The sequence below is a fragment of the Azolla caroliniana genome, unplaced genomic scaffold (genome assembly GCF_043228905.1).
Source record: "Azolla caroliniana isolate FFs.n. ecotype wild unplaced genomic scaffold, voAzoCaro1.0.p SCAF_34, whole genome shotgun sequence".
Taxonomy (NCBI): Eukaryota; Viridiplantae; Streptophyta; class Polypodiopsida; order Salviniales; family Salviniaceae; genus Azolla; species Azolla caroliniana.
This window is the reverse complement of record NW_028230469.1, coordinates 66,093-84,104: the sequence shown is the minus strand read 5'-3', so window position 1 is coordinate 84,104 and position 18,012 is coordinate 66,093. Positions and strand designations below refer to the sequence as shown.

Genomic DNA, 18,012 nt, shown 5'->3' with positions numbered 1-18,012 from the left:
AAAAAATGGTCGAAATAGCTTGGCACTTGGACTTATGACGTTAAGGTTGCAAAGCATCAACGAACAATCATTTGTGAGCTCAAGTTTATGTATAAAGGCAAAGCCTTCATATAATGCCTTTGTTATTTACTTGTTAAAAACATTACTTACTCAGAATTTGTATTGTTGATGCTTGCTGTCCTCCAAAATACAACATAGAGAAGGATTTCATTTACTTGTGAAAAGTATACTCTTCTATTTCTATCTCAATGCTTTCATCATTGATTTTCAGCTAATAACATTGTACTTTATGTTATCCTTTTTCAAACGTTTTCCAAAAAATATAAGCTAAATGGATGAAGGGCAAAAATGCTTGAATTGCAATTGGGCATTGACAAAACACAGTACTATTGTTTCAATGATTCATTGTAGATTTGTATGCATCTATGCATGATAGAAAAAATATTATCTACATCTCCATTGAATACACTTGAATTGAACGAGCTCTTACACCTATTTGTATGAACCACTACACTCTTGATGTAAAGGAACCTTTATTGATGACTATAAAATACTTGAGTTCGTAGTGTTTATGAGGGCATTACCCACAGATTACGTTGTCTATAAGTTCCCACATTTGGTTTTCCACCACCTATGTAAAGTCACAAGAGTATACACTCAATGAGCCCATGGGACTTGACAAAATATGAACAAAGATCAATCCTAATTATGTTATTTGATCAAATCTTTCTATGTTGATCACATATTACAAATACCTACAAAATAGTGATTGTAGCTATTTGGTAAGTTGTAAACGTTACAAGCATTGCGTTTGGTGTGAGTGATGATAGGATATAGTAGGAATTTGGTAATTATAGTTCAAATCACTTACCAAAGGCACAATAAACACTCTCGTCATATTTTTCTTTAGCATTGAAGGTAAAGTGAAATTATCATAGCCATGTAAATTAATTTTCAAATAATAGTGTGTTATCATACTAAGAGAAGTTATTATTTACATCATGTTTGCCTTTGTTAGGTCTTTGATATTTAATTTATTGGATTCTAATCTATATAATATAAGGACAATTAACCAGGTCTTGAAAACAAAAAGTTGACAACCAGAAAATTACCTGATGATAATACCCATTAATTTACCTAATGTTTCAAAATGAAATTTGGAAACCTTCGGACTTCAAACCTAAGAACTATTTTGCTTTGACCATGGCTAGCAAGGTTAAATGTATCAACCATTATTTCCCGTAAGACCATATTCTCTTGATTTGCATGACCCCGTGCTCCAAATGCATGATCTTTAGCCAATGAATTGGAGCATTTTCAACTGATTTGTTTCATTTCAACTGAGAGTGTCAGGTGGATTTTAAGTCAATGAAATTGCATTCTAGACCCTATGAGCTTCCTTTCATATTCATGTATGTGGTCATAAAAGTAAATAATCACCAATTATTGTAACCCACCACCAAGTGCGTCAATCATAGCCTTGAGGGCCTTGACTTCTGCATCCTTCTTCTGTACCTCTTCTTGTTTAGCTCGAAGTTCTTCCATATGGAGCTTGAAAACCTCTATAATGCAAAGGATAAAAAAACATCATTTACTTCCTTCTAAAAGGGGAATCATTCACGTGCACAATCACCCACTCGACACGAGTGATGTGAGTGTGATAACTTAAAAATCAAGCAAACTGACAGAACATTACGAGTTGTGTTCTCCAGCTCCTGAAGCACTTCTTGGGTTCGTGACTCTGCTGCACGTTGAGCAGATTCTGCCACTCTCTTATCTGCTCTTGCCAGTCCGGCTGATGCTATTGCAGCATCAAGCTCTTTTTCTAACGCACGAATTCGCCGTTCCTGAGCCTATTTAAATTTATCAAAGAGAAAACTCCCTACATCAGAAAAATCGAACACATTCAAACTACTCTTTGATATGGCATCTGAGGTCATGAGCTCTAAAAAGCAAATCTAATATGGAGGATCCAGCTTACAGTAGCAAGGGATGGATAAAGCATCTCATCTCTGCATAGAATGCATTTCATATGCCTTACCAGAGCACAGAATACAAAGCAAGTATTAGTGTTCGCTGCATGCTTCTAAATAATCAAACTAAATGTTATTGTATTTAGCAAGATACAACAATAAAGCACTAATCCTAAAGTGACTTTATAATAAAGAATCCAGCTAAATTGTGAAACTCAATCATAAGAACAGTATTATTGCCGTGATCTTATGATGCACATATTTCCTGGATAGATGACAGAGATGCACTATGAAGTGGCTATCAGTAAAATTGCATGGATAAAAGCATCCCATCACAGCCAAAATTGAGTTTTATATGCCTTACTACAGCATAAATATGATAAAAAAGATTAAATATTTTACTGTTGAAGGAAGTGCAAATTCAAATAAATCCCCATACCATCAAACCTACCCGGAATTTGTGTTTATCCTTAAAGAATGTGTATCCTATATTTTCCAATACTTTATGGTTTGGAGAAGACTCAGTGTACACTGATCCTGTTGATTGGTGGAAAAGCAGCTTCACTCAATATTCCAAATATCCGTTTTCAGGAGTATCATGATTTGCCGTCTAAATGGTTTTGTACGAAGTATCTATTGGTCCTATTATCATTACTACATAATTTGTGTGGCTTTTTGTAATTTCAGTGAGATTGTCATAGTGAGAAAGAAACAACAAAAGAAGTAGACAAGAGAATATGGTATGACTGGGATGCCACTGTGAATAATATGCCAACTGAGACAAAACAATCTCTAAGCAACAAACTTCTTACCGGAGAAGAAAAGAAAAATGGCCATACCCATCAGATCTCCCTGATAAATTTGCAGCCTGGCACAAAAAACAGCCAATACATTGATAGATCTTGAGGAAAGAAAACCAAATCCTTTCCTTCACTATTTCCCATATGTTATTGGCACTCAAGGATATGATGATGTACAACACCCCAGGCTCCCAATGACCTCATTAGGAACATAACGGGTCAGGATTCAATATATGTATGTTCTGCACATCAAATACTCCTTTAGCCTCCCATGCAATTGAAAGAGAAGATACAGCCAAGTGGTTGATACAGGATGATCTGGCGAGGATTTGTGATTGTAATAGCTAAGGTATCAAAACCACTCAAGGAAGTTGACCACATCCGCAGGTGGAAGTGAGAAATCTACACTAAAGGATGACATGTGAGACATTAAGCTGTTATTGTCCTGGAAGAGATGTGGCTCGATGTGCATAAAAGTATGTCAATTCGCCATAGAACAAGTCTAGATAAGCTTAGTAGGAGCATATCTGAGGTCAAATGTCTTGTAACCTTCTCATATCATCTATTCTTCCAGCATTGTGTCACTTTGTTTTCAGCTCATTAGGAACTCATCTGGGGTTGAATGCCTTGTAGTATTTTCAATATAATCTACTCTTCCAGCATTGTGTCACCTTGTTTTCTTTCATTCTAAGATCATCCGCTTTCCATTATCCATCTTTGATCATGAGCATGGTTGATTCATGCTAATGTCAACTATGCACATCAACATCATCAGAAGCTTGAATGATGCTCTGTGATAAGTACAAGGCGAATACAAATCAATACAATCACATTATGGCATTAAATCCATGAGAATCTAATATGGAACTTGCCAGGTGTCAAAGTGCTTCCATTGAAGTTTGACATCCTTACTACAGACTGCAAAGACAGAAAATTACTTTTGATGAGCTCAGTCCATTGCATGCATAAGAGACACAATTCAAGAACAGAGGAGATCAGATTGAACCTTTCCAGTCAAAACCAGAAAGGGATACATAAAAAAGTTTGACGGCAATGGCTATAAGTTACAAATGCTGCAAGGCATGCCACATGGGATGGGATGGTTGGTTGAAGAATCAAGGTCAATCTGACTCTTCTTCCAAAAAGGAATTGACTCATGCAGTGGAATCGAGGGAAGAGATGTTAACCGTCCAAATTAAAGGTCGCCCAAATGGTACAAGAACAAGAAAACTACAGTGAATGCTTGTGACGCCCAAAGTATCTAGAAATAATCTCTGTTTCAAGGTCCACGGATCTTCCCAGAGCATAATTTCATGCTTACGAAGGGCAAAGATACAAAGATCTAATTCAATAATATATGATACAGAAAAACCCATTTTTTTCAAAGTTCCTTGAACATCTCCATGTTAAGATTTCTATGTTTTGCACTAACGATGCATAGCTGACTGTGACATATTGATGTATCTCTTTTCCTGAGAATTAACACTGTAACTAGGACACAACAAACTGGTTCTTTACCAAGATAACCCTTGCTCATAGCCATAAGAATGCTACCTATTTTGTGTCACAGCAGGCACAGATGACTAGGACACAGATAAATATGATACAAGAAAACATTTACATAAATCCAATCCATATTTGTGTCATGGATCGCACAGATGGCTGAGACACAGGACAGGGATAAATAGGATCGAACAAAACCATTTAATTTTTACTTTAAAGCCAAGTTTTGCATCAAGGAATGCACAACTGAAGATTAGCCCCCCTGCATGAGAGCCAGCTAGCTACCAAGATACAGTAGCCAACTTTTCTCAAAGTTCTCCTCGAACATTGGTACATGAAGGTTTCACTTCAGGTCAACGTTTCGCATCAGGGAAGGCAGGCGCATAGATAAATAGGATACAACAAACCTGATTGTCTCAAAATCCTTGGGCATATAGCCACACGTTTGGCATGAACAACACGATGGAATGGATAAACAAAAAAAAAAAAGAGAGAGAGAGAAAGGAAAAGGATAAGAGTAGCAGGGAAATAGTGGTCATATTTCGTGGTAGAAGTCTGAAGAACAATATGTAAGTAATAGGTAGCTAACCATGATGTGGCGAGCTTGATTGGCGCTGGAGGAGGCGTGAGCGAAGGCTTCTTCGTCCTTGTAGACGGTCTGCTTGAGGAGGAGGCGTTGAAGCATGTCGAATGCGCTCTGGATCTCGCAGACGTTGGAGACAGCGGCGCTCCACCGATCCGCGGCGCCGCCACCGCCGCCTGAGGCAGCCGCCGCCGCCTCGCTTCCTCCTCCTCCTCCTCCTCCTGCATCCGATGCAGGTTTCGATCCCGCGACATCGTCCATTCCACGCAACAACTAACTATACTGTCTGTACAAGACAAGAGCAAAGTTCATGCCCCTCCTCCTCATCATGATATTCCATGATCCATCCTCGTATCAGTATGCAGGCAGGCAGTCAGGCAGGCCTGCCGGCCGGCGGACAGGCTTATGGAGTGAGTTGGGGTGGGGGTGTAAGATGTCCAAAGTTCAAAACCTAAAAACATTAAGATGGAATGAACCTTCCTTTGCCTTGCCTTTTGCCATGCCTTCATCTTTTAGGCAAAACTTAAACAAGCCTGGGGTTGGTCGTTGAACAACCATCTCTTCCTTGACCCACACGATTCGACCACATCCAAGCAAATGCGCATCACTACTTCCCTCCCTCTTTACACGAATGATGTTACTGAAACATAGATACATGATACACCCATTTGATTGGAGGTCAACAAACAAATACATCCCATCCTCATAGACATGGATGGCCCTACTTAAATGTTCATAATCACTCACAAATCAAGAGCACGATGACAACATCAAAGAAATAACCAAGTCTTCTCATTCCTCGACCTTTACAAGCATTCTTCCACTAAAAAGCTCGTGAAGATGATGATGGTGTTATGTTTTTTTCTACACTCTGGATATTTACGTATATGTTTTAAGGCTCTTTTTCATTTCAATGTTAGACACACTACACTCTCTTGGCCTTGTGGCCTAATAGCTTAACATCCGCGCAACCTAATGTATACAGAGTCATGGGTGCGCACTAGGAGGTGGAGTGGAGGTTTACTGATGAATTCATTGAGATGGATGCCATGAAGAAGTTTGAAGGATGTAGTTGAATTGGGGTTCCACGGTCTGGGGCAAAATAAAAACTCCTTATGTCAATTTAGAAGAGTATAGGAAATTGGATAATTGGTTGGTGGATGGCTAATAGGCATGTGCGGGATGGTGGATGTCATCAAATTCTAGACAATGTGGTATAAACAATGTGTTTACCATGTTCTCAATATCTCATGAGCATGAAGATGGAAATATTTGTACCCAACTCTGGATATCAACTAGTTGCCATCATTTGGGTCAAACATTAAGATCAAAAGTCAAACTTCACGTGGTTTTGTCACAATTGTGAAAATTACGTTCTTAAAACATTGGATTAATCAAGAGGACATGCAATAATTATAAATACAAAATTATGTTTGAATGGCTAAATCAAGTGAGTTTATTTCAGCATTGAAATTGTTTGGCGGTCATGAGAAGCACCATATATTCCCCCGTAGTTTTTTCGTATGGGGATTGAGAGTAGCAATGGATAGTTAAATAACAACATAAGATTGATTTCTTGAGCTTTAGTAAAGTCGATTTCTGTAACTAGGATAAAGTAGGTGGATTTTGCACACAACTAGGAAGGAGAAGATGTCACGAGTGAGACATAGACCATTCTTTCATCTTATTGTTATAAATTTGTGGATATACGAACATGTCTACACATGATTTTTGTGATATCACATAACAACCTTGTAAGCAGGAGAGGGGTGTCTTTGAAATTGAATATTCATAGAAATGACATCGCATTTGTGTTAGGGATATGACATTATTGTTGTTCATTGTGGTCACTCTCAGTGAAATCATTCAAACATGTATTAATGGTTGAAATAATCAACAAACTTATTATAAAAGTTTGCGATATTGAATTAGTTATGTTTTTGTGTTGTTATAAGATCCTTCATGGTTACGGGGAGCAAAAGTTGTCAGCGTAAGAGGAGATGTTCAAATGGGTTATTTCGTGATAGGACCTCGCTAAGTAGATCTTTGGTTAGTCAATAGTCTTTGCATTGAAGTGTTATGAAGGGAGCAGGGTGAAGTGTACGATGTGTGTGTGTATTATTAGGCCTCATAGATGTGAAAGGTTATGTAGGTAATGCCAGAAGGTGTACAATAACACCTCAACCATGAATAGGATACCCACAATTGTTGTGATGTATGGGAGTTATTGTAGAGGCATTGAGTGTTTTGTTGAAGATGACAAAGACTATGAGTTGTTTAGTAGTCATTTCCCTTAATACAAAACCAAATTGACATTCCAATGTATGATAGACCCCTCGGTAACATGGGTGAACAAAGAGCAAAGAGTAAAGTTGAATGGCATTGGACCATATGTCAAATTGATTATTGAATCAAGGCGATTATTCCCCTTAGCACAAAAGCAAAAAACCCAAAGGAAATGCAGAATGAAAAGAAGGAATACTAACCAAATTGGTCAAAACTAAATACAAACTATCTTGAGTTCTTGAAGCCATAAAAACAAGGGTTGAACTAAGCAACATGCCTTTGCCCCAACCCCAATACCTTAAGGTGGTCTTGCAACATTTGAATGGAATGGCAACAACACGTACCATATACTTATATTCATCATGTTCAACTTGATTAAGCAAGAAGATGCCACTCGAATAACATTTGAAGAGTTTGATCATGTCTATGCATGGAGAAAATTGAGGACACGAAGGATGTAAATACTGTTACCCGTTCCTTTGGGTGAACACCTTCGATAGATCTGCGGCTATCGGTATTCAAGGGCGTGGTACGTGAAGGCTCGTAACAAAGGCGTCGAGAGAGAGACAGGGCTCAGAGAGAAAACACTAGCGAGGTCTTGATAGGCGTGGGCGGCGTTGAACTCATAGGTATGGATCAAAGCACAGACTCATGGAGCAAATTGGGCACAAATCAGATATATTACTGTGACAAAAAAGATTACAGAACACGGCCTATGGCCGGTGACCTTACAAGTTTATCTAGTTAAGAGGGACTAAGCTAGTGCTTCCGCCTATATTTTTCTTCTCCCCTTCTCCGAGGTACTGGTCCTCGTTTAAATAACTTTTCCCCTAATACACAACCGAGCCGTCGGTGGCCCGTGATACTCGGACTCGGCGTTTGCTAATTCCCTCATTTTACATTTCTGTCCTCTGGACAACAAATACATTAGTGACGATGTATATTGTTGGTCATCTAGTGGTTGTAAACACAATTAGAAGGCTATAATGTATGATGCGAGGTGTAAAATAGGAATGATAGATATTCTCAAAGTAAACATAGCAGTCAATTAGGATGATAGCAATTGCTAGTTAATTAAACCAACGAATATGTAATCAAAGCAAAATAGTTGGATAACAGTTTGAGGAAACAAATGTAAAAGCTGCCCAAAGGGCATATCATAGTATGTATGAAAACTAAGAATGTCAACTACGTTTAGCATCCATAAATTTGTTTTTCCTTTGTGCACATCACATGTTATCCTTGTTTAATCAACATGTTAATCATGCTAGTTTAGCGGTATAAGCAAATCCTTTCCCCCTACTAGTAACAATAGATTATATGATTGTTGTGTTGGTCCTTGTCTCATGGTTAGGTATTGGTCGAGTACATGTCACGCTAAGAGAGGTAACGAGTAACAGGTGCGAACGAAAGCCTTCACGGTAGATTGCTACTTACGACGGATATCCTCACTTCTCTCCTAGTTGTTTGCATACGAGGGTCTTGGAGATTGGAGGGTTCTTGATAGCTGAAACATGGAGCCTCTTTCCATAAGAGGGGGTGCTAGGTAGCTTGTCTTGTTTTCTACACCATATTTGACATCGATATAATTATTTATCCATAGCCTCTTTATTTCTCTCGTGTTGGGTTCTTCGGCATCAACTTTCCTTAGAATCAAATAGTAGTGGAGTCACATGCCTCCCATACACATACATGCATGCATCATATTGATCAGAGTCCCATGCACAGATACCACCGATATACGACATCCCGATGCATGCATTGTACTCCGCATACCCATGCCCCGCTTCGGAGAGAGCCACTCACTGCTCATTCGATGAGCACCCACAACAACATTCACCACCACCATTTTGGATACACACTAAAGAGAACCAATTGAGCATATGTTATGAGCTAAAAGAAAGCTTCTCTCTCTCTCTCTCTCTCTCTCTCTCCCCCCCAACCCCCTTCCCCTTTCTTTTCTTTTTCCATCGACCCTCTTTCGACTGTATACAATTCCGTGAAGCACGCTACGCTGCAACCATGGCGATCTTCTGCCTTTCCCCTATTTAGCCCCCGATTTCTCCTCTGCATCATACCATACCGACCCATCATTCAATCGCTTTGCGCATAGGGAAAAATCAGATATCTATCATCAGATTAGGTATGTCCACCCTTTTCTTCTCTCTTTTTTTTCTGTGTGTGTTTTGCCCTGAATTTGATTCTTTTTGAACGATCGTACGAATGTTTGAGTTTTTTTCTTTGTATTCTACGAGATTACCTATTTCTACCTTTATTCAAAAGACACACATACCATCATATAAATATTCATTTTGGAAATAAATTCTGTATCGTCTCTCCCATCGGTACGCTATTTGCACACGTTAGAGTATGTGATTAGCCAGGCATTTGCTGTTGAACCCCTCTGATGACGAATTCTCAAGGATCAAGAAGTCCAAATTTTGTGGACACAAGTACATGGCAGAAGCGGTATTTCACTTGCTGTCAATGATCAATTCAATAATGAAGAATTTTGTGGATATCACGAGCACATGGCAGTAGCAGCGATATAATTTTGATTACTATCACTAATTCACAATGAAGAACAGTGACAATTTGACTGAAGTGGAATCTGTAACTAGATTGCATTTGGAATATTCCAAAGGTTACTGCTGTTTTTTGGGAACAGAATGCAACTGTGTTTTTAAACTCTGTAACACGTGGATACAACTGACCCCTTAATTTATCAGAATCTGAATATGGGTATGACTGTTCATCTCGGAATTTTCTTATCTACTAAATCAAATGTAGGAATGTAGGGAAGTCATTGAGCTATCATTTCAGTACAATGTGGAGTCAGTGACAATATATTCTATGGAGCGGTGCACAACTCTTGCACATGTAAATTTTTAATAGCACATTGGGTACGTGTGTAGCCAGACATCATGGTTCTCTCTGTAATGTACAAAGATCACAAAAGTGGATTACTCCGCTGCGTAATAATAGTGGCGATTAACTAACTTATGCTCATGTTACTCGATGATTTAGATGAATCCGCTTACTTTCTTGCATACAAGTGGATAGGACATCAACAAATTGACCTTGACTATGGGTGTATGTGTTGCTTATAGACATTAATGTAATGAAAGTAAGGAAGTCTCCACTATTTCCTAGTTATCTAGGGCAACTTGATTTGATGGAATGTAGCAGGGGCTACGAGAAAGTTTCTAGAGTCTATGCTAATTAAACATTACCCAATCAATATTAAGCATGGTTCTATGAAACCTTTGTTTATAATAGAACATTTCCTACTTGAATTTTGATTTCTATTGAAATTTTCAATTTTCGACCCTATGTAGTTTAGTTCCCCATTTCTGCATCTCTTGTATGAAGAAAAATATACCTTCATGCATCTATCTCTCTATGTTGAAACTTATGTTTTGACTAGGGAGGTAAGGTTTCATGAGTAGCCCCTATTAGCAGGAATTGTTCTACACACTTTATTTGATCCTCCTTTTATTTTGGCATCCTCCAATTTCTCGTGGACAGGTTGAATTATTGAGTCTTTTTGTGGGTCAAATTGGCCCCTTAACAACTGCACTTTCATATTCCTATTGTGCATGTTATTTTATCGACTATTTAGGATTCCAAGTTCTATGTACTTAAAGACATAGTTTAAATGTTTTATACAGGAAAATATTAATGCTCATACTGTTTTCATGCCATAATGAATGAAAACTGATAAGAAAGGGTGATGTCAGAATAGTTGGGATACCTCTCTGTGACAATACAACATGCAAATCTATTCCCAGGTGTCTGGGCAACATTGTCAGACACCGCCACTGATGATGGGCAATCTGTCTCATCCTATGAAAGGATTGGCTCCCCGACTGATGCCTTGGCACAAAGCTGATGATGTAAACCTTCGACGGGAGATTCTCTCCCTAATGTAAGTTCAATTTTTTCGTCTCTTCCCTAAATAGTACTTCTCCTACTGGTATCCTTCATGCTGCAGTTTCTATTCTTTACGGTTAGTTCTAAATCTAATGAATTTCTCTGTTCATGTTTGTGACTTGTCCATAGTATGAGAGTACTGCAGAGACATGGACTAGAGAAAATGTTTGATATTGCTAAAGATATGGAGATGACATTGTACTCAGATGCCACCTCAAAGGTATACCACTTCTCTCAATAATTAAACATAAATACGCATGCGTTTTCTTTTCATCGTCAATGACACATCTGATATAAGATGTTATTCCTGAGTACTGTGCAGGAAGAATATGGAGATTTGAGTACATTAGAACACAGGATTCGTTCTTTCATTTCCTGGTTGACAAAAAATCTGAATTCTGCTCAATCAGCTCAATTGGCATACACGTCCTCTAAGCCCAGCTACTTCCATGGAAGCATCAGAGATACCTTGGCCCCAGGTTCAAACACGGTCAATGCTTCAACACCCTTTTCACAGGTCCAGAGTGGTGTTCCGGCAATGAACTTTGGTACTCAGTTGGCATTGCCTGTGACACAAACTCCTTTGGGTGCCTATGGGTCAGGATCTAGTAGAGGGCAATGTAAATTGATTCCAGGCTTTCAAAATGGTGGAAGTTGGATGATTCCAACACCTGGGTTGAATAACTCAAATTCTGTAGAGATGGCTGTTAATGATCCACTGTCAGATGTATCAAGCGATCCATTTTGTACCATAGGGCCTGATCTTCATCAACTTACAGGGAAAGTCATAACGACAAGTGATTTCCCCAGAAAAAATTACCAGCTAGGAAACATGGCAGCATTGAGTGGTATTCACAATGTTGGGCAGGAACAAGGTTTTGTGAAAGATTCCTTTGTTTTCAGCTCACCAATACGTATGCAAACCCATCCTACGGATCTTCAACAACAGCCATGTGGTAAGAGGTTTATATGCTGACAATGCCTGTATGAAAATCCTGCTGCTGTCAAACTCATCTTCATGTGTTCTCAAGGAGATGTTTTTCTGCTTGCAGGGCCTACCCCTTCTGATGGTTATGCAACATCTACAAATATCCTGGTAGAAAATAACCCCCACAATCCTACCCTTTCAACAGGGGTCACAACATGTTCGTCGAGCGCTGTATCTATAGCACAAGAAAATTCAAAGCTTGATATGCACTCTCAACACCAAGATCTAAAGGCCCCCAAAACGTTTGTCTCAGAATGTTCATATGGTGGTGGTGTTTCAGCTGAAAATCTCATCTTTCCCGTGCAATCTGGAGTTAATTGGAACCAACCCAGTCCTGTTGAAAGCATACCTCATACAGTTTCTTTCGGGCCCTCACAAGAACAGCATGAGCTAAGAAAAGATCTTCTTCAAAAGTCATCACAAGGTTTTGAAGGAAATTCTAACATAGAATTTATGGAAGGGTGTACTGAAAAAAAGGTCGATCTATGTTGTAAGGAGCGGGATTTGTGTTCATGTCATGATCATGCACTAGAAGTTGTTGAACATGTAGAACACAATGAAAACATTCGCCAAGCTAGCAGTGCAGACACAGGACAATCTGAAGTAGTTAGCAATGATGAAGCACCTAGCCAAATCAAGGGGGTAGCCAACTTGTTCCCGTCACAACAAGTGAAAAAGCACCAGTGGTTACTCATCTTCTTGAGACATGTGAGTAGGTGCACAGACTCAAGTCATTGTAACGTAGTTAATTGTGCAGTGGGACGCGAGGTATGGAAGCACCTTATAACTTGCCATAATTATCCATGTTCTTATCCAAGGTGCATGATGCTAAAGTCGCTACTTGGTCATCATCAAAAGTGTAGGGTGTCCAAATGCAAAGTATGTGGTCCTGTAAGAATTTACTTTTCACATCAAGCAGCAGCAGTGCGAAGTAAAATGCAGAAGAGTAAACAAGCTATGAACGCTGTAATAGAATTTGCCTCCCATGAAGTGGATTCACCACCTTCATTGAAGAAGATGAAAGTAGAAGCGGTGAACCCAAATACAGCTCTAGCAACTGAACAGCCAAAGTTAACCAATGCAAAGGATAACCAAGATGGGTCCAAGTGCCAAATTACACCTTCACCTCCAAAATTGGCAGAGGATGAATGTAAGTTGTTAACTGCTGTTGGTGAAACCTTAGAAAAGGAGGTTGGGTTGCCCTCTCAAAAAGTTGAGTCTCCTATTGAATCTTCTGTAAGTGAAGGATCACAAGTAAACAAGATTTGTACCCTGAAGGACATGAGATCTGAGTCCAATCCAATAAGCAAAGATGCTACTGTTCTGGTGGCAGGTTCACTTTCCATGCGGCTTTCTGTGAAGAATAACAAGCAGACTTCGGTTATCTCTACTCTTGTACCCTTGAACGGCCCTTCTGATTCAACCAAGCCCCTGAAGGCCAAAATATCTGGAATTTCATATATTGAACATTTCTATCCAGAACAAATCAGACAGCATATTGCAAGTCTGCGCAAATGGACTGGCAAAGTATTCTTGTTAATAAGCATGCTTTGTTGACTAAATGTGTTTTTTTTCATTGGTGAGACAGGATACTTATATTCTATTCTGAATGTCTAGCAGAGCAGATTTAAAGTAGAGAAAAATCAAGCCTTGCAACATCAGATGTCAACATCAGCGTGCTCAGCTTGTGCTGTTGAAGACTTATATTTTGATCCGATTCCAAATTTCTGCACACAGTGTGGGTGCCGCATAAAGAGGAATGCTACATATTACAATACAGGCGCTGGGGAGAACAGCCTAAGCTTTTGTGGACCTTGCTACAATGCCATTCGAAACGACACAGTGGAGACTTATGGTTCCAAGTTTCAAAAGTCCATGCTCATCAAGAAGAAGAATGATGAACAGCGAGCAGAAGGGGTGAGCCCATTGAGATGACTGTCTACTGTTATAATTCCTTTTGATATCATGAACAAATATTTTATTCATATTCTAAGATGTAATAGAAGCATGGTTTGTTAATCATATGCCGAACTTTACTTTTGTGTTTGGGGATTGGCGAATGTTTATTGATGTCTTTCTGCTAATTTGATATCTGCACATATAACTTGTGATTATGCATGCTTAGACTGTCCATGCACCTTAAGTTAGAATGCATTCAGTTTGGGCCTTGGTGTATCTAATTGAACCAGGGTATTTCTAATTTAATTAATCTTTTAAATGGATTCTGTTAATCATGAGAGCTTGCTGTACCAGTGGGTTGAATGTGACAAATGCAAGAAGTGGCAACATCAAGTATGTGTACTATTCAATGCTCGTATGAACAAAGAAAGGTCAGAATATGTTTGTCCAGAATGCTGTATAAGGGAAATGGAGACGGCCGAAAGGATGCCCAGACCTGCAAATTCTATACCTGGTGCTAAAGACTTGCCTGGAACAATCTTGAGTGACTATATTCAACAAAGGTTGGCTTTAAAACTGAAACAGGAGAGAGTTGAACGAGCAAAAGCATTTGGCAAAAATATTGAAGAGGTACTCGAGACTCATTCTTGAATAATTGAGTTTTTTGTTATATGCGTTCTCTGTGCTTTCTTTAGCTGGTTCAAATTTATATTGCACCTTCTTCTTGTGGGTTCTTGTTTTGTCTACTCAGTTGGAGTTGAAGAAGGTGGTTTTGTATGTATTTATTTTCAAGCTTAATGTATTTGCTACAAATCCCTTTTTCTGCTAAATGGAATGTTGTGTCATGGAGCTAAAATCAATGATGCAATATGCATGGTTATAGGTTCCTGCAGCTGAAGGTCTTGTAGTCAGGGTCCTATCATCTATAGACAAGAAATTGGAGGTGAAGCCAAAGTTTCTGGAGTTATTTCAGGAGGGAAACTACCCAAAAGATTTCTCATATAAATCCAAGGTTTAATGCTGATGGTTTTATATTAATGTATTTTTCTCTGAGTTTTTTTGTTAGATTCTCACATTAGCTGGTGCATATGGCAGATGCTAATGCTTTTCCAAGAGATAGAAGGCGTGGAAGTCTGCTTATTTGGCATGTATGTTCAGGAGTTTGGAGCAGAGAGTCCCCAGCCAAATCATCGGTGGGTGTATCTATCATATTTGGACTCTGTGAAGTATTTCAGGCCTGATGTGAAAACTGTTAGAGGAGAAGCTCTTCGGACATATGTTTATCATGAGATACTGGTAAAATGTATTTCAAATTCTTTCTGGGGTTACACATGTTTTCTTTCATTATTGTGTATGTGCATAACCTAATATTAATTGGTGTTGGAACTAATTACAATCATGAGTTGTAAGTTACATTTGGCAAATTTATATCGTGGTTTACAGATTGCATATCTTGATTACTGTAAAAAGAGAGGATTTAGTAGCTGCTATATTTGGGCATGCCCACCCTTGAAAGGGGATGATTATATACTATATTGCCATCCAGAGATACAAAAAACACCAAAGACAGATAAGCTTCGAGAATGGTAAGTTTTTCTTTCTTAAGAAAATGTATTATATGCATGCTAGTTTCGTTTCTGATTAACTCATTTACAGGTATTTGAGCATGATATCAAAAGCAAAGACGGAAAAGATAGTGGTCTCTAACAAGAATTTGTATGACTATTTTTTTACTGTAACTGGTGATTGTAAAGCCAAGGTAACTGCTACACGTCTGCCTTACTTTGATGGAGATTATTGGCCTGGTGCGGCTGAAGACCTACTGCATCAACTTCAACAAGATGATGGAAGCCATCAGTCTCAGAGAAAGGGCAAGACAAAGAAGTTAACACCAAAAAGGACAACAAAAACTTCAGCACATGCAGAACTTGGAGGAAATATCTCGATGGATATGCAACTTATGCATAAGGTCCTTTGCTCATGTCTCCATATTGGATAATGCACTAAACTTTCTTTTCAGTCATATTTGGTCTAACACATTTTTTATAACAGCTTGGGCAATCCATTGTAGCAATGAAAGAAGATTTTATGATTGTTCATCTTCATCATGCGTGCTCCCGTTGCAGAAACTTCATTTACTCAGGTCTACGATGGGTTTGCCAACAATGTGCTGGCAACTTTCAGCTGTGTAGCAGGTGAATAGCATTATCCTGCAGTTTGTGTGAGCAAATATTGTTCAAAAGATATAATATGAGCTTGACTGTGTAGTTGCCATGAAGAACATCAGTGGCTAGAAGATGAGGATAAACATCCCGCAGGAAAGAAAGAATGGCATTGTTTATCAATGGTATCACCAAATTTCTGAAAAATCTCTCGTTCTTTTTACTTAGAATTTGATAAAAATATTGATAATATAAATATTCTTTGTTACACAGCTAAGTTTGTCCAAAAGAGATGTTATTTTAGTGCGCTATTTTAAGTATGCCCCAGGATTGATATGATAGAGCTAAGAATTGTCTGACATAGATGTCAAATCTTAGTTATGAAATTAGATAGCTTTCTATTATTACTTCTATTGGTATTCATATAAATTTGATGTAACTTATTTTAAATGAAAATGACAAAAATGTTTTATTTGTGATTTGAAAGGGCACTGATGTGGGTATATCTGCAGGAGGAAGTGGATGATATACCTGTTGATTCTATGGACGAAGATGAGATAATGGAAAGTGAGTTTTTTGACAATAGGCAAGCTTTTCTTAGCCTTTGTCAAGGGAATCAATACCAGTTTGATACTCTGCGTCGAGCTAAACACTCTTCAATGATGGTTCTATATCACATCCATAACCCTAATGCACCTGCATTCATTACGTCATGCACCATATGTCATAGTGAACTTGAGGAAGGGCAGGGTTACAAGTGCAAAATTTGTACCGATTTCGACATCTGTCATTCTTGTCATCATTCAAGCCAAGAAGTTCGAAAACATCCACATAAGTTTGTTGCGCGTTCAAGTGCAACAGATCCAAGTGCATATGATAGAAAACAGCGTGTGCTACAGGTGCTCTTTTGGGCCCTATATTGTTCATTTGTAAAATTGGATTAATGCAAACAAAGAGATTAGCAGAAAATATCTATGCATGTTATTTTGATTATATAACCAGATATTTTAAATTTTTACCAGATATTTTAAATTTTTTTGCAAAATTGTAGGTAAGGATGATGCTAGAAGTTCTTGTGCATGCATCGAAATGCAATGAGGCATCATGTCAATATGCAAAATGTCGGAATATTAAGGATTTGTTCCGGCATGGTCATTCGTGCACAAAGAGGGTTGCTGGTGGTTGTGCCTTCTGCAAGCGGATGTGGTTCCTTCTAACTGCACATGCTCGAGGATGCAAAGAAACAGACTGCAATGTGCCTCGATGCATGTAAGCACCCAAACAAAATAGTTTTGGACATCTACACTTTTTATTTGTGAGAATTCTCGCTGACTGTTAAGTGCTGTATTTCTTTCAGGGACATAAGGAAGCACCTTAAGCGAACTCAGCTGCAACAAGAATCCCGACGAAGAGCAGCTGTGAATGAAATGATAAGACAACGTGCAGCAGAAGCTGCAGGTGTTCAGTAGATCTGGGGTAAACAGCTGCAGTCCTTATCCCATCTATTCCCCCACTAACTGGTGCCACACTTCAAAAACTGTATATATATGCCACTTGGTGGGAGCTTTTTCTGTTGCACATATCATTGGACAAGCCTGAAATGTTGAGCCACTGCCCTGGAAGCCTGTATTATATATTTTTGTGCGTCCACAGACATTAACATATCTATCTAACGTGATGTCATCTGGAAGCTCAGTTAGATGGTGTTGTACATGGTTTAATTTAGTGTTTCCACTGTCTTGTGATTGGCAAGGTTTTTCTGGGTGGGTAGTTGTGTGATACCGCAAGTTTTTGTTGTAAACTTATATATGATTATTTGCCCTTGCCTGGGGTTGCAATTTTTCACATACCTTTAATAACAGCAGATATGGAAATCATGTTCTCC

General features: G+C 38.7%; 2 protein-coding genes across 3 annotated transcripts; one reads left to right on the top strand and one right to left on the bottom strand.

The window, feature by feature from the left end:
• Window positions 1–1,093: 1,093 nt before the first annotated feature.
• LOC147849538 (tropomyosin) lies at window positions 1,094–5,135 on the bottom strand. The gene is made up of 3 exons (XM_087337422.1): window positions 4,866–5,135; window positions 1,697–1,853; window positions 1,094–1,562 (listed from the first exon to the last, which is right to left on the bottom strand). Exons 1-3 carry the CDS (start codon window positions 5,118–5,120, stop codon window positions 1,444–1,446), a joined length of 531 nt encoding a protein of 176 aa, XP_087193548.1. The 5' UTR covers window positions 5,121–5,135; the 3' UTR covers window positions 1,094–1,443.
• A 3,944-nt stretch (window positions 5,136–9,079) lies between these two features.
• On the top strand, window positions 9,080–18,010 carry LOC147849537 (histone acetyltransferase HAC1-like). Of its 2 annotated transcripts, XM_087337418.1 has the most exons (17): window positions 9,080–9,288; window positions 9,936–10,025; window positions 10,817–11,073; window positions 11,208–11,298; window positions 11,401–12,034; window positions 12,131–13,593; window positions 13,687–13,983; window positions 14,320–14,595; window positions 14,849–14,977; window positions 15,061–15,261; window positions 15,409–15,551; window positions 15,622–15,934; window positions 16,018–16,160; window positions 16,234–16,312; window positions 16,640–17,026; window positions 17,179–17,396; window positions 17,485–18,010. In XM_087337418.1, exons 3-17 carry the CDS (start codon window positions 10,919–10,921, stop codon window positions 17,594–17,596), a joined length of 4,641 nt encoding a protein of 1,546 aa, XP_087193544.1. In that variant the 5' UTR covers window positions 9,080–9,288; window positions 9,936–10,025; window positions 10,817–10,918; the 3' UTR covers window positions 17,597–18,010. The 2 variants fall into 2 exon arrangements, with proteins under 2 accessions (XP_087193544.1, XP_087193545.1); XM_087337419.1 differs by lacking the exon at window positions 9,936–10,025.
• Window positions 18,011–18,012: the final 2 nt, after the last annotated feature.